At 40.1% G+C, this 22,361-nt stretch overlaps 1 protein-coding gene across 5 annotated transcripts in view; it reads right to left on the reverse strand.

The window, feature by feature from the left end:
• Positions 1–22,361, reverse strand: part of FANCI (FA complementation group I) — a 105,303-nt gene that overhangs the window by 54,771 nt on the left and 28,171 nt on the right. For all 5 annotated transcript variants that reach the window (XM_058736602.1, XM_058736600.1, XM_058736603.1 and 2 more), the window contains exons 3-10: positions 20,400–20,472; positions 11,056–11,186; positions 10,488–10,644; positions 10,351–10,408; positions 8,664–8,705; positions 7,763–7,886; positions 6,972–7,057; positions 4,643–4,769 (exon numbers count right to left, since the gene is read on the reverse strand). In XM_058736602.1, coding sequence (XP_058592585.1) covers positions 4,643–4,769; positions 6,972–7,057; positions 7,763–7,886; positions 8,664–8,705; positions 10,351–10,408; positions 10,488–10,644; positions 11,056–11,186; positions 20,400–20,472 — 798 coding nt within the window. The remainder of the gene's footprint in view (positions 1–4,642; positions 4,770–6,971; positions 7,058–7,762; positions 7,887–8,663; positions 8,706–10,350; positions 10,409–10,487; positions 10,645–11,055; positions 11,187–20,399; positions 20,473–22,361) is intronic.

Consider the following 22,361-nt stretch of genomic DNA (forward strand, 5'->3'; position numbering starts at 1 on the left):
AATAGACATTTCCCCAAAGAAGATAACAAAAACAGCTAATAAGCACATTGAAGAAATGTTCGATTGTCATTAGTCATTAAGGAATTGGAAAGCAAAACTTCAGCGAGACACTGTTTCATACGTACTGGAATAACGAAAATAAAAAAGACAAGAACAAATGGTGAGGATGTGAAGAAACAAGAACCCTCATATAGTGCTGGAGGGAATGTAAAATGATATAGGCACTTTGGTAGTTTCTTAAAAATGTAAACAAATTTATCACACAGCACAGAAATTCCACTTATAGGTATCTATCCAAGAGAATGAAAACATATGTCTTCACAAAGACCTGCATGTGAATTTCATAACAGCGTTATTCATAATAGCCAAAAAGTGGCTATTCAAGTAGAAGTGGAAACAATATGAAGTGGAAAACAATTCAAATATCCACCAACTGATGAACAGCTAAACAAACTTATATACGTATACAACGGAATAACTATTCAATAATAAAAAGGAATAAAACACTGACAGAGGCTACAACATAGATGAACTTTGAAAACATTATGCTAAGTGAAAGAAACCGTACACAAAAGATCATATATTGTATGATTCCATTTGTATGAATTGTCTAGAAAAGGTAAATCTGTGGAGACAGTAGATTAATGGTTGCCTGAGCCTGGGGTTGGGAATGTGAATTAACTAAAAAAGTGTGAGGGTGCTCTCTCACGTGCTCTCTCTCTCAAAAATAAACATTAAAAAATATTTTTAGAAAGGAGGCAGAGGGTGCCTGGGTGGCTCAGTAGGTTAAGGGTTGAATTCGGCTCAGGTCATGATATCACAGCATGAGTTCGAGCCCCATGTCAGACTCTGTGCTGACAGCTCAGAGCCTGGAGCCTGCTTCGGATTCTGTGTCTCCCTCTCTCTCTGCCCTTCCCCCACTCAAAAATAAATAAACATTTAAAAAAAATTTTTTTTTAAATGTTTATTTATTTTTGAGACAGAGAGAGACAGAGCATGAATGGGGGAGGGTCAGAGAGAGGGAGACACAGAATCTGAAGCAGGCTCCAGGCTCCGAGCTGTCAGCACAGAGCCCCATGCGGAGCTCGAACCCACGGACCGTGAGATCATGACCTGAGCCGAAGTCGGATGCTTACCCGATTGAGCCACCCAGGCGCCCCCCCCCCCCCAAAATTTTTTTAATAAAAATGGGCGTGAGGGATTTTACAGGGTCATAAAAATGTTCTAAAACCGGATTATGGTGATGGTTGCACAACTAGGTAAACTTATGAAAAATTACTGAATTGTAAACTTAAAGTGGATGAATTTTATGTAAACTATACTGAGTTTAAAAAATAGTTCTTTGAGGCCTAAAAGAAATAATACCCAAAAGACAAAAGAGAAAATATAAAATCAAAGATAAAACAGAAAACCAACAAAAATAAAACAGTGAAAAGATGAAGAAATACAAAACTGGTTCTTTGATAGAAATCAATTAATATAGTAAGATAAACCTGAACAAAAAGAAGAGTGAACACATACAGATGAGATAGAAGAACTTCAAAGTCTAGCTCCACATTACAGTCTTTAAATATCCTTTCCTACAAAAGGGATCCACAGCTCCTTGGAGAAATGCCTGATACCCATATGGATGGCACAAACAAAGCACAAGGCGAGCCTTGGTAGGCAGTGCTCAGAGTCACGTCAGGACGACACGTGACACATAAGCCAACCTGAAGGATCTAACTGGCCAAATACGGGTCATTTTGAGTAATGAATAATGAATATATTGAATTAAAAAGGTTAGTGGGTGCACAACATTCAAAAAATACAGAGGTCGGGGCACCTGGGTGACTCAGTCGGTTAAGCATCTGACTTTTGATCTCAGGGTCATGAGGTAAAGCCTCACAAAGGGCACCACGCTGGGCGCCTACTTAAAAAATAATAATATATAAAACAAAAAAATATATACAAATAAACAAAGGGGGGGGGAGGCTTTTCTGACGGAAGAAAGCCAGTTAATAATGTAGAGGGAATGACAGAATTTTTTGTATTTTAGGGGTGCCTGGGTGACTCAGTTGGTTAAGCGTCCAACTTTGGTTCAGGTCATGGTCTTGCAGTTCATGAGTCTGAGTCCCACATTGGGCTCTGCAGTGACAGCGCAAAGCCTGCTTCGGATCCTCTGTCTCCCTCTCTCTGCCTCTCCTTGCACACGTGCTCCCTCTCAAAAATAAATATTAAAAAAAAAAAAAAACCATAAACAAAAAACAACGTAAAAAAATTTTTTAAATGTTTTAATTCTACCATTTTGCAACTCCCAGTATAATTACTAATTAAGGCCAAGAATCATCAGTAGATGGGAAAATGAAAACCACTGGTGAAAGGCTGCTGAGGATTTTCACACCATCTCAAGTTATGAGCCCACAGATTACTTTCTAATTACAAAAGGAAACATATATCTTTGCAAATGAAGAAAACTGATGGTTCTTGTCTTAACCAAATGACTTAGCATCACCACTAGGAAGACAGCCTAATATCATGAGCCTTCTGCTATTTTGACACCACAGAACAGTTGGCAAACTACAGTCTGCGGGCCAAATCTAGCTCACTGCCCATTTCCGTATAGCCCTTGAACGAAGACTGACTTTTACATTTTTAAATTGTTGAGGGGAAAAAAAAAAAACAAAGAAAGAATATTTCATGACACATGAAAATTAAATTTCAAATGTCAGTGCCCATACAGTTTCATTAGAACACAGCCACACATTCATTTTTGTCTCTCTTGTTACAACAGTAGCACTGAGTAATGGTAACAGAGACGATATGGCCTATAAAGTCTAAAATAAAATACTACTGGCCCTTTACACAAAGTTTACTGACCTCCTACAAGAGAAACTATACAACGTCACTTATGAAATAGTCCTGCCAAAAATGTTGAGAATCTCATCATGAGGAAACTATAGGACAAATCCAACAATGCAAGACACAAGACAATTGGGCTGGATGCTTGAAATAATTCAATTGAAAGATACTAATCCTATTCTTTCCTTTTAATGTTTATTTATCTTAGAGAAACAGAGAGGGCAGGGGGGAGAGGAAGACATAGTCAGAAGCAGGCTCCAGTCTCTGAGCTGTCAGCACAGAGCCCAACGCGGGGCTCAAACTCACAAACCGTGAGATATGGCCTGAGGTGAAGTCAGACTTCCAACCGACTAAGCCACCCAGATGCCCCAATACTAATCCTTATTCTTAGGAAACACATGTGGAAGTATTCAGGCACTAAATAGGACTTCTACTTTTAAATGATTCAGAAAAATAATATATGTCAGAGAGATAAGGTAAATGTGGCAAAATATTTAAAAACTGGTGAATCTAGAGTTGCCTGGGTGGCTCAGTCAGTTAAGTGTCTGACTCTTGATTTTGGTTCAGGTCATAAACTCGCAGTTTGTGAGATCGAGCCCCACATGGGGCTCTTTACGGATAGCATGTAGCCTGCCTGGGATTCTCTCTCTGCCCCTCCCTCTGCTTGCACACTCTCTCTCTCAAAATAAGTAAACATTAAAAAAAAAAAAAAAAACCCAGCTGAACCCAAGTGAAGGGTATATAGGTGCTCATTGTGCTACAGCGTTTCAACTTTTCTGTGGGTTAAAATTTTCAAAATAAAATGGAGGAAAAAATAGGTCCTTTATCTGTATATTACTTTTCTTTCAAAAGAGCTCAAAACACCTCTAATTATTATCTTATTACTTCATAATTATTTAATGACAAATGACTTAGTTTCACAAAATCCCATAAAATACACTACTAGAAAGAGGCAATATCCCAATTCTTAAATGGGGAAGCAGAGGTCAAGGTTGAAGCTCACAAAAGACAATGATAGAGTTAGGATTAAACGTTAAGTTTCCTGCTGAACAGTATTTTTTTCTTTTTCCTTATTTTTTTGAGAGGGGGAGCAAGTGAGCAAGCAGCAGAGAGACAGAATCCCATGGCAGGGGGAGGGGGAGGGAGAGAGAGACAGAGACAGAGACAGAGAGAGAGAGAGAGAGAGAGAGAGAGAGAGAGAGAGAGAAGCAGGGCTTGAGCTCACCCAATGTGGGGCTCGAACTCCCAAACAGTGAGGTCATAATCTGAGGTGAAGTCAGATGCTTAACTGACTGACCCACCCAGGCATCGCTTTTTTTTTCTTTTTCAAACATTAGAATATTTAAGGTTTGGATTTAAAATGGAACTTGCTTAAGAATGTGATGACATCAGGGGCGCCTGGGTGGCTCAGTTGGTTAAGCGGACTTCAGCTCGGGTCATGATCTCGCGGTCCGTGAGTTCAAGCCCCGCATCGGGCACTGTGCTGACAGCTCAGAGCCTGGAGCTTGTTTCAGATTCTGTGTCTCCCTCTCTCTGACCCTCCCCTGTTCATGTTCTGTCTCTCTCTGTCTCAAAAATAAATAAACATTAAAAAAAAAAAATTAAAAAAAAAAAAAAAAAGAATGTGATGACATCATATATTTTCTACTTTCAAAGTAAAAGGCATCCTCTAGATTAAGGATCATTCTACAATGCTTCCACTTTTTCCCTGTCATTAACTAGCTTGAATTAAGTGGCTTGAATTCAAACACCTGGTTTCAAAAAGAGATTTCCCCGGATCACCTGAAGAGTTTAGGGCTACCTTGAAGTGTTTCAGGAGTTCTCTGCCTAGTTCACAGTCCAATTTGATGGCAAACACAATATGCAGAATAACGGTGCCTTCCACATGACGAAGTTCACCTGCTGGCACAGTAACACGATCCAACAGCCTAAAAGATTCAACAGAAAGGTATGAGGTACGGTTTGAACAAGAGACAATCATGCACATCCTCAGATGAATAAGTAGACCCAACTCAAGCCGAACCTGTACCATCACTGGAGGCAGGCAGTTAAGTATAAATTCTACCGCCTCGTTCCTTGCCCCTTTGTAACACAACTTCCTGAAAGAACTGTCTATTGTCATTAATTCCACTTCTTTACCATTTCCCAGTTAAATCTAATTCAATTAGGCTTCTGTCCCCTCCCTACCCACTCCCCTCAATGCCATTTGACTATTTTTTTTTTTAATTTTTTTTAATGTTTCTTACTTTTGAGAGAGAGAGGGAGCATGAGCAGGAGAGGGGCAGAGACAGAGGGAGACACAGAATCCAAAGCAGGTTCCAGGTTCTGAACTGTCAGCACAGAGCCCGACATAGGGCTTGAACCCATAAACCCTGAGATCATGACCTGAGCCAAAGTCAGATGTTCAACTGACTAAGCCACCTAGGTGCCCCCCCATTTGACTATTCTTGCAAGGCTTACAAATGACCTCTATGTTGCCAAAACCAATAATCAAGTCCCATCTTAACAGCTCAGCAGATATGATACAAATGACCACTTCTTTCTTGAAACACTCTTCTCTGGGCCATTGTCACTGAACTCTTCCCCCCAATTTTTTTTTTTTTTTTTTTTTTGCTGGCTCACCTCCCTTTAAGTGGTGGAATGCCTCTGAGCTCAGTCTTGTGTTTCTCTTTCTTCACAATTTCCCTAAGGAACCCCATCCAGTCCCATGGTTTTAGTTCTTTCCCAGTCTCTTATCTCCAGTCCTGACCTCTCCCTAGAACTCCAGACTGTCTACTCAATACCTCCATATGGGATGCTAATATACATCTCAAACTTAACATGGTTAGGACGTGCGGGCGATCTGTCTGCGACATCTGTCACCCCATCGATTGCCAGGGTTGATTCGGCTGATCTGGCTGGGTAGGCGGGTGTCCCTTTCCTCCCTCACCGCTCCATGTGCATCCCTCCCGAAGCTGTGTGCTCTGTCAAAGAGGATGAGCTTCCCCGATAGAGGACTGTTCTTCGGTCAAGGGTATACGAGTAGCTGCGCTCCCCTGCTAGAACTTCCAAACAAGCTCTCAAACTTCACATGGTTAAAACTGAGCTTATTTTGTGCAACACCTGCTTTTCTGTCAGTCTTTCCTAACTCAGTGTATAAGACCATCTTTAGAGACACCTGGCTGGCTCAGTCAGAACACACAGCTCTTGATCTCAGGGTCATGAGTTCTAGCCCCACAGTGGGCATTGAGCCTACCTAAAATTAAAAAAAGAGAGACAAGAAAGAAAAGACCATCTTCTTATCAATTGTGCAAGCCAAATAACAAAAGTTACCCTAGAGTAGTAGAAGCAGTAGGCCGCAACAGGATTAACAGCATGAGCTCTGTGGCCAGACTGCCTGGACTGAAATTCCAGCTCCATTTTATAGCTATGTTGGGATAGTCCTTCATTTCCCCGTGCCTCAGTTTACACATGCATGAAGCTGAGGCAAATAGGGTTGTTGTGAGGTTTAAAGTGCTTAGAACACCTGACACAGGGTAAGCACTCTACAAATGTCTGCTTTAAAAAAAAACAAAAAAAACAAAACCCTCTTTTTCAAAATGCCATGCTGCATCCTGCATTTGTACTCACTAGTCACTATCCCACTAAAAATGTTCTTTTCCCTGATCTGCATATCGTGGCTCTTCTCATCCAAGATTCGGTTAAATTAACACCCTCTCCAAGAGGTTTTCCTTGACCACTGAACCTAAAATAGCTACCCTGTCACTATCAGACCATCTATTTAAATTATCTGCATAGCACCTTCTAATATTTTTCTTATTTATTTTCTGTTCTCTTCTCACAGTATTTAAACTCCTTGAGGAGCAGGGACCTTGTCTGACTGGTTCATCACTGTAGTCCCAGGGCCGTACAGCTCCCGGTACAGAGCACTTTATAAACAGTTTATACTTGCAACTTACAGAATAATTACCACTATTCTCCTGGAAAAGCTACAAATGAAAGAGTAGAACAGCTGCTCAGCAGCTGAAAGAGGGCCAGGGAAGTTCTCTGCTGAGGTGAAGGCAGGGACTGAGAGGTTAAGTAACAATGAAGTAAAACACATAAGAAGATGCCTTGCAAAAATGATTTTATTTCAATACTATATTACTCACTCATCACCACTCTGTTCCTCATTGTGCTGCTTATCTAGCTCATTGAAGAAAGTTATGATTCCTTCCAAAGCCTTCTTTCTGTTTCCCTGGAAAAAAAAAAAAAAGTACAAAATTAGGTAAGGTCTCCCTATAAAGGCCAAGATCACCAAGCTGAACTTAAAATACTTTTTCAGCTTAGAGTATTCTCGAGTATGAATTTAAACAGAGAAATGACAACCTCAAGTCACAGTTAGCATTTACAGAACATTTTTTCATGTTGAAATTGGGTTTGAGGGGCGCCTGGGTGGCTCAGTCAGTTAAGCATCTGACTTCATTTCCGGTCATGATCTCACAGCCTGTGAGTTTGAGCCCCGCCATCAGGCTCTGTGCTGACAGCTCAGAGCCAGGAGCCTGTTTTGGATTCTGTGTCTCCCTCTCTCTCTGCCCCTCCCCTACTCTGTCTCTCTCTCAAAAATAAACATTAAAAAATTAAAAAAAAAAAAAAATCAGGTTTGAAACAGCTGATGTTATTAGATGATGGTATTAGACTTCAGTTAAGGGACCACTAGTCCACCCTTCGTGAGATTTTTACCCCCTTTACTACTACACACACATACCAAATGTGGTAGTACAAGAATAACAGGTGTTTTCCTTGGCTGAAGAGCCTGACCCTTTTATCAATCATATCATCATACATGAAATGAAGGCATCTATGCCCTAGTATGTAAACCAGGAGTATGAGTAAACTGAATGCTCTTAACTGATCATCCCACTAGAGTTTAAAAAGAAAAAAAATACTTTTTTATGTGTACCTTTGAGGAGAAAACCAGAAGCTGATAGACCAAAGGTGGTATTTCTTGAAGATTCAACTTGGAGAACATCCTCAACACTTTTTCCGTCACAAATTCCACCTCTTCTGCAGCCAAAGGGACATCCCTGTGGATCAAAGACTCTGAAGGCCAAAGCTATGGCCTTATTTGGGAGATCAGAATATCATATTAGAATTAGAATATTGTAACTGCCCTTTGGTTTTTCTGTAACAGAGAACCTTAAAGGGAACCAAAAACCTTACATAAGGGAAGTTACCTCAGGGAAAAAAAAAAAAAAAAATCAGGGTCGCCTGGGTGGCTCAGCCAGTTGAGTGTCTGATTTCTTGATTTTTGGCTCAGGTCAGGATTTCATGGTTTGTGAGTTCAAGTCCCACGTCGGGCTCTGCACTGACAGCATGGATGGATCCTGCTTGGGATTCTCTTTTTTTCTCTCTCTCTCGCTGCCCCTCCCCTGCCTGCTCGCACACTCTCTCTCAAAATAAATAAAATATTAAGAGAAGAAAATCACAGTTTTTGTTTTTTTGAGAGAGACAGAGTGAGAGCTGGGGAGAAGGGCAGAGGGAGAGAGAATCTTAAGCAGGCTCCACACTCACTGCAGAGCCTGATGTGGGGCTCAATCCCACAACCCTGGGATCGTCAATGACCTGAGCCGAAATCAAGAGTCGGATGCTCAACTGACTGAGCTACCCAGGTGCCCCCAAAAATATTTTAAATAAGCAATTAAAGGGGGAAAAATTAGAGGGGGAAAAATCCTATAACAGAAAACAAAGTTACCATTACTCTTATTCAGGGGAAAGTGGTGCTCGAACTTGCTAAATTTCAATTTCTAGCAGGCCAAGTTCACACAGCAGGGCAGGCATAAAAAGGAAATAAAGATGCTTACTTGAACATAGAAGTGAGCTGGATTACATACTGCCGATCCCATCTGGTTAAAGAAAATGACAAAGAATATGAAAGTTTATCTCATCTTCACTTATTTGCATATTCCTTTGTAAAATTAATGAGGGAAAAATTAAGGCCATTTCTAGTTTGATTTGGTACCACTGGAAAATAAGATCAAAGAATCAATAAAATAACAGCTTTTAACCTATAAGACTGGCAAAATCAAAGTCTGATGACATTCAATGCTGGGAAGATTTGGGGAAAAAATGGTCTCCATGTACGATTTTAGAGAGTGTACACTGATAGAACCCTTCTGGGAAGATAAGCTGGCAATACTTATCAAGTTTAAAAATGCACATAAGCACAGACCCACCCAAATTAGTATTAGAAATCTATCCCAAGTACATGCTTATAAAAGGTCACCTAGATATATAAGGATGTTCATTGCAAACACCTTTTATAATAGCAAAAAACCAAAAAACCATGTATTATTTATTAGAAAAACAATATTCTTAACAATTGGAGACTAGCCAAATACAACAGAATAGTATGGAACTATTAAAAGGGATGACGTAGGGGCGCCTGGGTGGCGCAGTCGGTTAAGCATCCGACTTCAGCCAGGTCACGATCTCGCGGTCCGTGAGTTCGAGCCCCGCGTCAGGCTCTGGGCTGATGGCTCGGAGCCTGGAGCCTGTTTCCGATTCTGTGTCTCCCTCTCTCTCTGCCCCTCCCCCGTTCATGCTCTGTCTCTCTCTGTCCCAAAAATAAATTAAAAAATGTTGAAAAAAATAAATAAATAAATAAATAAATAAATAAATAAATAAAATAAAAGGGATGACATAGAGTCGTATATTCTGACATGAACAGATGCAGTAAATGAAAAATGCAAGGTATATTATGATGTATATTGAATAAACTCTAGTGTAATTAAAATCAAATAAACATACAGGCACACATGTGCTGATACATATTTAAAATCATGTATACTTTAGGGATCTTATGTAAGGAACCATAAAAGCTGTTATTTCTGATTTAGATAATCTTGGGTGTTTGCTTCTGGTTCTTTTCAATGTACCCAGACATAATCATTGTATTACATAACTCTGTATTCTCTATATGGTAAGGATTTTTCAATTTGATGGTTTTATATATTTTACTTCTAATGGGTCTAAATTTCAGGGAGTAGCTCTACCTTAGCTTACACAGGTTACTTACCATAACTTAAATTTTTCTATTACAGTATGTTTAAGTTGGTCACAAATTTCTGTGGTGAATATGTCTATGTATGAGAATTTTCTTATTATGTTGGAGTCTTTCCTTAGGGTGGATTGCCCTATTTCTGGCTTAAAGGTACAACATCATCATGTATCCCACTCACTCAAAAAAACATAAAAGATATAGCAGAAGGGTGACCTCTCAGCCTTAAGGACCTTGGGACTCCAAGTAATGCTAGAAGACAACACTGCTCTGTTAAGATGAAGAGTCAAATAAACTATATGTAGTTTAGAACAGAAAATATAGTAACTAATCTCTCAAAAATTCATTGCAAACTAAATGGTTTTACAGTGGTACATTATAAGCAAAAACACAGACTAAAAACTTAGTGATAAAAATTCCTGACATCAACAGTAATCTTTTGGCCACATGCATGTCTGAGAAAGTGCTACACATTAATGAGAAAGACTCACCTGCCAGAACACAGGGTGTTAATCAGTTGCTTCTTACATTCTTCCCCACTTAGTTCACCTAGAAATGAAAAATATACTGAGATAAATTTGATTAAGTGACTACAGAAAAGGCCATTAAAATTGGGAAAAAAAATTACCTTTTCCATAAGCCACATTTTCCTTTTTGGCAGCAAGGGTAGTGAGAATAATGGGTAATAATTCCAAAGATTTTCCATTCTTTAGCCTGCCCTCCTTGATAACACTAACAAACTCACTGGCTAATTCAACCAGTAATGATCCTGGAAAATTGTGAACCTAAAAATTCAGGCGACAAAGAAAATGTTAAGCAGAAATCTAAATGTTTGGTCTCTCCAAGAAATAAAGTCTTTTGCTGAATAGAACTGGCACTGAAACCCAGAACTGGTCCTATAAGGGATCCAGGAAATCATTCTGCTCTGGTACAAAACTTTTGATCACAAAAGATTTCAAAGGTCAGAATCCTCCATCAGTTCTCCAATGTTTTCAAATACACCAACTCTTCAAAGATATCAGATGTCCACCATATCAGAAATTAACGTAAACATGGGTTTATGGACCATCCATCAACTTCTGTTTTTTAACAGCAGTTCTTATTCGTAAGTAGGAACTATGCTAGGTTTGGCACATTAAAGTTTCCCTTCCCTCAACAAATTACAACTCCCCCCCCCTCCAAATTTGCCCTCTTACCTCCACCATTAGTAATCCTAAAATCTCAGATGCTACTTCTTTCTGCAAATCCCCTGACTCCACCAACTGGATTGAGCGAACGTATATCTTAAGCCTCCTAAGAGCTCCAGCTTCCTCAGAGCAGGGGGAACCTTATTGTTTTAAATGAACAGTACAGAAACAAAGAAAGAAGAAAGTTGAAGGGCAAACAGGAAAAACAGCACTATAGTTTAATAAAGAAGCAGAATTATCAATTTACTGATTACCATTGTGTTTAGAGCAGCAATATTTAAGAGCTTTACAAAAGTATTTAATTTAGGTGGATGACTGAAATGTCATCTTTTCTTCTTCCACCTATGTCATTGATTTTTAAAGTAAGTTCATAGTGCAGAAAGAGAAATACCTTCTAAAATATCTTAGAGCCTTTTTTGGGCCCAGTAACCCAAATTAAATGTCTTTAACATATTCCACTTTAAAACATCATCACTGAGGGGCGCCTGGGTGGCTGAGGCAGTTGAGCATCTGACTTCAGCTCAGGTCACGATCTCGAGGTCTGTGGGTTCGACCCCCGCGTCGGGCTCTGTGCTGACAGCTCAGAGCCTGGAGCCTGCTTTGGATTCTGTGTCTCCCTCTCTCTATGCCCCTCCCCCACTCATGCTTGGTCTCTCTGTCAAAAATAAATAAACATTAAAAAAAATTTTTTTTAAATCACTGAATAATGTCAGTGGGAATGGCAGAAAAATAAAGACCTCAGAAATCCTTTCCTCCATAAAAGCAGTAAAAACACTGATAAAAATAATGAAAATCAACTTGTTCACAACTCTGAAAATTAATCAAAGGCTTGCAAAAATCCAGGGAGTGTTTACTTAAGAAAAACAGCTGAATCTCAGTAAGTACAAGGAGTTTTGTAGTATTTTAACATGCCCTCAACTCCCATAGCACCCCCCCCCCCGCCCCCCGCAAGCTCAGGTAGTCTTTAAAACCAATAGCCCCACAGTCATGGTGAAAGCCGAAAGCCAACAGCCTAGCAGCCCCTGGAGGGGACAGAATATGGTTGAAACACCTCCAAAGCCCAATTCCCAGATAAGAACTGTCATTTGACCAGTCTGGCTGTTCCCTAGAAATTTTCATTACCAAGCTTTGTCTTTTTTTTTTGAAAGTAAACTCTACCCGCGACATGGGGCTTGAACTCATGACCCCAAGATCAAAAGTCACATGCCCTACTGACTGAGCCAGCTAGCTACCCCAAGGCTTGTCTTTATTTGACCTTTGAACTCGTTCAGTGCAAACAGCCATTTTTACCCAGGACATCTGTCTAAATCAGTTGCAACTGATTACTATTTTAGATGCTTTGAGGCAGCAATAACAGTTAGGCAAGCAAGAAGCTGACCAAAAAACTTAAAAGGAAATCCTGGAGAATATGCGCATAGGGGGCTTTGAAACATTCTGATGTATCCCAAGGAATCTAGTAAGCCATGCAAATACACTCAGGGCTATGCACATGCACAGGGAGTGTACATGGCAAAGGACCCAAAAAGACCTTAAATTCTCCCCTCTGGCTGACTGTAAGGCTCTGCACAAGTAGAAAGACTAAACAGGAGTTATAAAACACCTGAGCTCTGAAGGTGTACCTCCAACATCACAGGGCTCCTCAGCAAAGGCTGGGAAACTCAACGGTTCCAGGTATTTAAGGAAATCTTTGCCCAATCATTAGCTAACTGCAAAGCTAACCAAAAAGACTTCAGTGGCCATACCCAACAGTGCCCATACACAACAAACAATTAATATTTTGTATTAATTCAGAGGAGCCACCATAAAGACAAAAGGAATATCAGAACAGCAAAAATATCTGGAAGAGGAGAGTGGTATCTCATTTCCAGAGTTCCCACAAAATATCACTTAAAATGTCCCAAGAGTATGGCCCATATCCAGGAAAAAAGAGAATCAATTAAAAACTGTCCCTGAGAGAGCCTAGATATTAGATTACTAGACAAAGATTTTAAATCAGCAGGACAGGCACCTGGGTGGCTCAGTCAGTTGAGTGTCTCTTGATTTTGGCTCAGGTCATGAATCCAGGGTCATGGGAATGAGCCCTATGTCAGGCTCCTCCCTGAGTGTGGAGTCTGCTTAGGATTCTCTCTCCCTCCCTCTCTCTCTGCTCTCCCCCCTGCCTCTCTCCCCTGCTTGAGCACTCTTGGACTTAAAAAAAAGTTTTAAGTTTTTAAAAAAATGTTTTTAAAGGTTTTTTTTGAGAGGGAGCAAGAAAGGGAAGGGCAGAGAGAGAAAGGGAGAGAGAGAGAATTCCAAGTAGGCTCCACACCATCAGCACAGATCCCAACATGAGGCTCAAACTCACAAACTGTGAGATCACGACCCAAGCCGAAATCAAGAGTCAGACACTTAACCGACTGAGCCACCCAGATGTCCCCAGAAAAGGATTTTAAATCAGCTGTTTCCAATATGTTCAAAGAAAAGGAAACCATACCTAAAGAGCTAAAGGAAAATATTAAGAACAATGTCTCGCCAAATATTAAGTATCAAAAAAGAGACGGAAACTGTAAATAAGTAAATAAAAATTCTGAAATTGAAAAGTACAATAATTGAGCTGAAAAATCCACAATAAGGTCTCAGCAGATCTGACCAGGTAGAAGAAAGAATCAGAGAACTTAAAAATAGGACAACTGAGGGGGCACCTGGGTAGCTCAGTCAGTTGAGTGTCTGACTTCAGCTCAAGTCATGATCTCACAGTCTGTGAGTTCGAGCCCCGCATTGGGCTCTGTGCTGTCAGTTCAGAACCTGGAGCCTTCTTAGGATTCTGTCTCCTCTCTCTGCCCCTCCCACTCACACTTTGTCTCTCAAAATATGAATAAATGTTAAAAAAAATTGTTTTTAATTGGGCAACTGAGATTATCCAGTCTGAAGGACAGAAAGAAAAAGAAGAAACATGAACACAGCCTCAGAGACCTGTGGGATATCATGAGTGCTAACACAAGACATAATCAAAGTCCCAAAAGAAAGAAAGGGCTGAAGAGAAGAAATAATAGCCCAAAACTTCCCAATTTTAACAAAGACTAATTTACACATTTACGCAGCTCAATAAATTCCAATAGGATAAACCCGAGAGAACCACAGGTAGACATCCCATAACAAACAGCTGAAATCAAAGACTCTTCCTCATAACAAAGGCCATCTGTGGAAAACCCATAACAATCATACCCAACTACTAAAGATTGAAAGAATTTCCATAAAACATTAAAAATACAAGGATGTCCACTTTTGCCACTTCTACTCAACATAGTATTAGAATTCCAGAATAGTTAATGTATTTAGGGACACTGAAACGGAACACTTAGAAAAAAAACAGCGTGGATGAGCACTGGGTGTTGTATGGAAACCAATTTGACAGTAAATTTCATATATTAAAAAATAAAATTAAAAAAAAAAAAAACAGCGAAGACAAAGAGAATCTTGAAAAAGCAACAAAAGAGAAGCAAGTCATCTGGAAGAGTATTCAATATAATTAACACCTGGTTTCTTATCAAAAAACCAACCCTCCAACCACCCCCCCCTCCCCTGCAACACTGAAAGGCAGAAAGAAAAAGGATAAGGGCACCTGGGCAGCTCAGTAGGTTAAGCATCCCACTTTGGCTCAGGTCATGATCTCACGCTTTGTGAATTCCAGCCCCACGTCGGGCTCTGTGCTGACAGCTCAGACCCTGGAGCCTGCTCCGGATTCTGTCTCTCCTTCTCCGTCTGCCCTCCCCTACTCGAGCTCTGTCACTCTCTCTCAAAAAGATAAACATTGGGGCGCCTGGGTGGCTCAGTCGGTTAAGCGTCCGACTTTGGCTCAGGTCACGATCTCACGGTCCGTGAGTTCGAGCCCCGCGTCGGGCTCTGGGCTGATGGCTCAGAGCCCGGAGCCTGCTTCGGATTCTGTGTCTCCCTCTCTCTCTGCCCCTCCCCCGTTCATGCTCTGTCTCTCTATGTCTCAAAAATAAATAAACGTTAAAAAATAAAAATAAAAAAAAAAAAGATAAACATTAAAAAAAAATTTAAAAAAAAAAGGGAAATGGGATAACACAGTTGAACTGCTGAAAGGGCTGTCCAACATTTCTACAACCAGAAAAACCACCCTTCAAAAATGAAGGAGAAATTAAGAATTCCCAGATTAAAAAAAAGAGAGAACTTGCTGCCAGAAGACTTGCTCAATGCTAAAGGGAATCCTTTAGGTTGAGATGAAGGACACTAGACAGTGACTTAAATCCACGAGATAGCACCAGTAAAGGTAACTACATAAGAAAATACAAAAGTAGTAGTAATTACTTTTTCTCCTGATTTATAAGACTCGTAGAAAGCAATAAATAGAATGTTGATTGGGGTGCCAGAGTGGCTCAGTCGGTTGAATGTCTGAATCTTGATTTTGGCTCAGGTCATGATCCCAGGGTCATGGGATCAAGCCCCATATCAGGCTGCTTGCTGAGCATGGAGTCTGAGTTTCCCTCTCTCTCTCTCTCCGTCTCTCCCCCCTGCTCATGCGTGCTCTCTCTAAAAACAAACAGGGGTGTCTGGGTGGCTCGGTCAGTTAAGCATCTGACTTTGGCTCAGGTCATGATCTCATCACTGTTCATGGGTTCGAGCTCTGCATCAGGCAGGCTCTGCGACAACTCAGAGCGTGGAGCCTGCTTCAGATTCTGTGTCTCCCTCTCTCTGTCCCTCCCTGCCTCTCAAAATTGAATGTAAAAAAAAAAAAAAAAAAATTTAAACTTAAAAAAATTTTTGTTGATGGGCAGAAATATGTAAAGATGAGTTTGTATGACAGTAATAACACACAGGAGGGAGAAAGAAGAAGCTATATAGAAAGCAAAGTGCTGTAAACTATTAAAACTAAGCTGGTATTAATCTGAACTAGACTGTTATAAATTAAGACATTAGTTATAATCTTCAGGGCAACCACTAAGAATGTAACTCAAAAACATAATAAAAAAGATGACAGGGGCGCCTGGGTGGCTCAGTCGGTTGGACGTCCGACTTCGGCTCAGGTCATGATCTCGCGGTCTGTGAGTTCGAGCCCCGCGTCAGGCTCTGTGCTGACAGCTCAGAGCCTGGAGCCTGTTTCCGATTCTGTGTCTCCCTCTCTCTCTGACCTTCCCCCGTTCATGCTCTGTCTCTGTCTCAAAAATGAATAAATGTTAAAAAAAAAAAAAAAAAAAAAAGACAAAGGAATTAAAATGGTACACTAGAAATTATCTATTTAACACAAGACACATAAAGTTAAAAAAAGACCTAAAACAAAGAAAACAAATAGCAAAACAGCAGATGTAAACCCTACCTTATCAGTAACTACAGAAAAGGGATCAGACATTCTAATCAAAAGACAAAGATTGGCAGAATAAATTTTTTTTAAATTTTTATTTATTTATTTTGAGACAGAGACGAGACGAGAAAGAAGAGAGAGAGAGAATGACTGGGGGAGGGTCTGAGAGAGAGGGAGACACAGAATCCTAAGCAGACTCCAGGCTCTGAGTTGTTAGCACACAGTCCAACGCGGGACTCGAACGTATAAACTGTGAGATCATGACCTGAGCTGAAGTCAAAAGCTCAACCGACTGAGCCACTCAGGAGCCCCTGGCAGAATAAATTTTTAAAAATTCATTTATAGGGGCGCCTGGGTGGCGCAGTCGGTTAAGCGTCCGACTTCAGCCAGGTCACGATCTCGCGGTCCGTGAGTTCGAGCCCCGCGTCAGGCTCTGGGCTGATGGCTCGGAGCCTGGAGCCTGTTTCCAATTCTGTGTCTCCCTCTCTCTCTGCCCCTCCCCTGTTCATGCTCTGTCTCTCTCTGTCCCAAAAATAAATAAAAAACGTTGAAAAAATAAAAAAAATAAAAAAAAAAAATAAAAATTCATTTATATACTGTCAACCAGAAACACAATTTAGACTCAAAAGACACATAGTTTGAAAGTTAAAGAATGGATGGAAAAAGATATACCATGCAAATAGTAACCAAAAACTTGGATTGGCTATACAAATATTAGGAAAAAAAGACTTTTAAGGGGCACCTGGCTGGCTCACTTGGTTGAAGAATCATCTGATCTTGATTTCAGCTCCAGTCATGATGTCACAGTTTGTGAGATCAAGCCCTGTGTCCGGCTCTGCACTGACAGATTCTCTGACGGACTGATTCTCTTTCCCTCTCTCTCTCTGCCCCTCCCCCACTCACACTCTCTCACTCTCAAAATAAATACCTCAAAAATATCTCAAAAAATATATACACCATGCAAACAGTAACCAGAAACTTAGATTGGCCATACAAATATTAGTAAAAAAACACTTGGGGCGCCTAGGTGGCTCAGTCGGTTAAGCGTCCAACTCTTGATTTTGGCTCAGGTCGTGATCTCAAGAACCTCGGGGATTAAGCCCTACATCTAGTACTGTGCTGATGGCACAGAGCCTGCTTGGGACTCACTCTCTTTCCCTCTCTCTCTCTGCCTCTCCCACGCATAAGCACACTCACTCTGTCTCTCAAAACAAAAAAAAAAAACTTAAAGAAAAAAAGACTTAAAGGGGCACCTGGGTGGCTCAGTTGGTTAATGAGTTGTCCAACTCTTGATTTTGGGTCAGGTCATGATCTCACGATTTGTGAGATCGAGCCCCGGTCCAGCTCTGCTGACAGATTCACTGATGGACTGATTCTCTCTCTCCCTCTCCCCGACTTGCACTGTCTCTCAAAATAAATAAATAAACTTAAAAAAAACACACTTTAAGGGAAAGACTATTACTGGAGACAAAGGAAATTTTATAATGATGAAAGGGTCAATCCATCATCAAGATACATACAATTATAAATATATAAGCATCTAACAAAAGAACTCCCAAAATATACAATGGAAAAACCAAAACAACTGAAGGGAGAAATGGATAATTCAACAAATGAAAACTTCAATACCCTACTTTCAATAATGGATAGAACAATTAGAAGATAATCAAGGAAATAGACATAAACACACTAAATCTGACATCTATAGAACGCTACGTCCAACAACAAAAGACACAATTTTCTCAAGTGCACGTAGAACATTCTCCAGGATAAACAACATATCAGGCCATAAAAAAAATTCTGAGTAATTTAAAAGGACTGTAATCATACCATTTATGATCTGTGATGACAGTGGAATGAAACTAGAAATCAATTAACAGAAGGAAATCTAAGAAATTCACACATATATGAAAATTAACACAGTCATAAATACCAATGTGTCAAATGAATAAACACAAGAAGTTAGAAAGTACCTTGAGATGAAAGAAAACAAAAACACAGCATTCCAAAAGTTATGGAAAGCAGATAAAACAGTGCTTAGAGGAAAATCTATAGTTGTAAATGCCTTTATTAAAAAAAGAACAACAAAAAAGATCTCAAATCAATAACCTAATCTTCTACCATTAGAAACTACAAAAAGAGCAAACTAAACCTAAAGCAAGTGAAAAGAATATAAGAGTAAAATCAGACCTAAATGAAATAAGGTATAGAGGAATAGAGGAATACAGAAAAATCAAGGAAACCATTATCTTTTTCTTTGAAAAGAAAAAAAAAAAAATGGAAAAATCTTGAGTGACCAAGGAAAAAAGGAGAAGGTTCAAGTTATTAAATCAGCAATGAAAGAGGAGTGCTACTACCGATCTTACAGAAACAAAAAGGATTATAAGGAAATACTATAAAATTAGAGAACTTAGATGAAATGGATAAATTGCTAGACAGACACAAACCAGCAAAATTAATTCAATGAAATATAGAAAATCTCAACAGACCTATAATGAGATTGAATTAGCAGCCAAAACACTTCCAACAAAGAAAAGCCCAGAACTGGATGGCTTCACTGGTGAATTCACCAAATGTTTAAAGAATTAACTCCAATATTTTGGAAATTCTTCCAAAAAGCAGAAGACGAGGGAACATTTCCCAACTCTTTCTATAAAGCCAGGATTCCAAAACCACAGACATCATTAAAAAAAACAGATTGGGGGCACCTGGGTGGCTCACTCGGTTGAGCAACCGACTTCAGCTCAGGGCATGATCTCAGAGTCAAAAGTAAATAAACATTAAAAAAAGTTAAAAAAGGGGCGCCTGGGTGGCGCAGTCGGTTAAGCGTCTGACTTCAGCCGGGTCACGATCTCGCGGTCCGTGAGTTCGAGCCCCGCGTCAGGCTCTGGGCTGATGGCTCGGAGCCTGGAGCCTGTTTCCGATTCTGTGTCTCCCTCTCTCTCTGCCCCTCCCCCGTTCATGCTCTGTCTCTCTCTGTCCCAAAAATAAATAAAAAAACGTTGAAAAAAAAAAAAAAAATTTAAAAAAAAAATAAATAAAAAAAAATAAAAAAAGTTAAAAAAAAACAAAAAAAAAACCAAAAAAAAAACCCAACAGATCAGGGTGCCTGGATGGCTCTGTTGGTTGGCTTCGGACTTCTGCTCAGGTCATGATGTCACGGCTAGTAGGTTCAGGCCCCCACATCCAGCTCTGCGCTGATGGCTTGAAGCCTGGAGCCTGCTTCAGATTCTGTGCCTCTCTCTCTACCCCTTCCCCAGCTCGTGTGCTGCCTCTCAAAAAAAAAAAAAAAATAAATAAATAAACATTAAAATAAATAAACATTAAAAAATAAACAAACATTAAAAAAATTAAAAAAAAAAAACCAGATCAATATCCCTGTGACTACAAACACAAACATGCTCAACATTCAGCAAACTGAATCCAGCAACATATAAAAAGGATCATACGCTATAACCAAGCAGGATTTACCAAGAATACAAGATTGGCTCAATGTATAATAATCAATGTAATATACCATATAAATAGAACAGCATAGAATAAAAATCGCATATATCATCTCAGTAGACAAAAAGCATCTGAAAAATCCAATACCCTTTCATGAGAACACTCAACAAACTAGGAAAAGATGGGTACTTCCTTAACCTAATAAAGGGCATCTATGGAAAACCCACAACTAACTTCACACTCAATGATAAAAAAAATTGAAAGATTTCGTCCTGAGATCAGGAACAATATAAGGATGTCCATTTTCACAAGTGGGGCAGGGGCAGAGAGAGAATCCCAGGCAGGCTCCTTGCTGTCAGCACAGAGCCCAGCATGGGGCTTGATCCCACTGACTGTGGGATCATGACTTGAGCCAAGATCAAAAGTCAGACGCTTAACCAACTGAGCCACCCAGGCCCCCTGAGAGACTGCAGCTTTAGTTGATTTTGTAAAATTCCCAAAGTCTCAGTGGTGCTTTAAACAGTAAGAAAAGCATCAATATGGGCCACAAGTAAACAAATCTACCAATGTACTCGGAGGTAGAAGAGCATTAGTTTTTTATTACCTTTGAAGATAGCTCGCAGGAGCGCTCCAGCAGCTTTTCCTTTCACTGCCTGATTCTGAAGGAGATTAGCCAACTGTAATCAAAGACAGAAAAGCTACAAACCTCTGGCAACAATTTCTGTACCCAGTGACCTAAATTCCCAATATGAAACACATTTATCTGTCAAGTTCATATCCTTCAGAGACTTTGGGTATCACGAATAACATTTATTAAGATAGAGCAGAGTAGATCTTAACATGATGCACAGCTGTCAAGACTGAAATTTGTTCATATATTCATTCTACAATTGTCTAAGTACAATAGAAGTTACTAAAGAGAAAAGAGTGACACGGTACTTTTTTTTTTTTTAAATCAGTCTTGCTCCTTATGTAGAGAATGGTGGGGGGTTTATGAGTGAAATGATAGGTTAGAAGACTGTTCTAGAGTTCAAGTGAGAGAGGATAGTGGCCTAGACCAAACAGCAGGGAAGATGTTACCAGTTGAACAGTGTCCCTCCTCAAATTCATGTTGGAGTTCCAAACCGTAGGACCTCAGAATGTGACTTTATTTGAAACTAGGATTGTTATAAGTGTAATTAGTTGCAGTCATTAAGACTGGCGTTAATACAACAAACATCCTCCTAAGAAGGGGAATCTTGGACACAAAGACACATAAAAAGTGAGTGTGCCACATGAAAATGGAAGCAGAGATCAGGGTGATACAAGCTAAAAAATGACACAGATTATCAGCAAATTGACAGAAGCTAGGTGAGATTCTCACAGCCTCAAAGAAACCAACATCACTAGCACCTTGATCTTGGACTTCGAGTCTCCAAAACTGTAAAAATAAATTTTTGTTGTTTAGGCTACTCAATTTGTAGTACTTTGTAAATGGCAGGCCTGGCAAACTAGTAAAGGAGATGAAGAAAAGCAGACAGAAGATACATTTGAGAGGTCAAATCAAAAGGATATGCTGTGGTCTGAATGTTCATGTCCCCATAAAATCCACATGCCTGATGTGACAGTATTTGGAATGGGACCTTTGGGAGGTAATTAGGTGATGAAGGTAGAATTCTCGTGAATGGGATTAGTCCTCTTAGAAGAGATCCCACGGGATTCCCTAGCCCTTCCACCATGTGAGGATACAACGTGAAGTCTGCAACCCAGAAGAGGGCCTTCTACTGGCATTCTCATCTCAGACTTCCAGCCTCCAGAACTAGGAGAAACAAACATTCCTCACATATAAGCCTGCTGTATTTTGTTATAGCAGCCTGAATGGACTAAGACAGACTTCCTCAGTTTAGAAGTGAAAAGGGGGTGATGATGAAGGAAAAGAAAGCAAAGCTTCTGGCCAAAGCAACTAAATGTGTAAATGTGGCACTAGCCGTTGACACGCTGAAAATCTGGGAGTCAGTGAGCATTTGAATCACCCAGAGGGTTTGTTAAAACAAATCGCTGGGCTACAGTTTCTGATTTAGCAAATCTGATGTGGGATTCAGAACTACTACTCTTAAGATATCCAAGTGGAAATGCCAAGTGGACAACTGGATATGCCAAAATGGAGCTCAGTGAAGAAAGAACTCAATGGAAATGTAAGAGATCATTCAGGGAGAGATGTAAAGAGAGGAGAAACACCAACATTCAAGGATTAAGAGGAGAAGCAGCAGCCAACAAAGACTGAGAAAGTGAGGCTAACAATAACCATAGAAAGGAGTGTCACAGAAGCAGACTAATATAACAGTGAATTTGTTCTCTTCCACAACTACATGTGCCTGACCTTTCGGACTCAAGTCCATTTCTCCCTTCTTAAATACATAAGGAGTACCTGACTGCTCTGCCTGGAACCTCTCAACAGAATGCTCATCCCTTAACATAACTCTCAAAGGGGAATTTGTCAACCCTTTTGTCTGATTTTCTCCCTCCCTCCAAACCCATAGTACACCGGGCAATGCCTGGCGACATTTTTAGTTGTCATAACTGGAAG

This window comes from Neofelis nebulosa, chromosome 7 (assembly GCF_028018385.1).
Source record: "Neofelis nebulosa isolate mNeoNeb1 chromosome 7, mNeoNeb1.pri, whole genome shotgun sequence".
Lineage (NCBI taxonomy): Eukaryota > Metazoa > Chordata > Mammalia > Carnivora > Felidae > Neofelis > Neofelis nebulosa.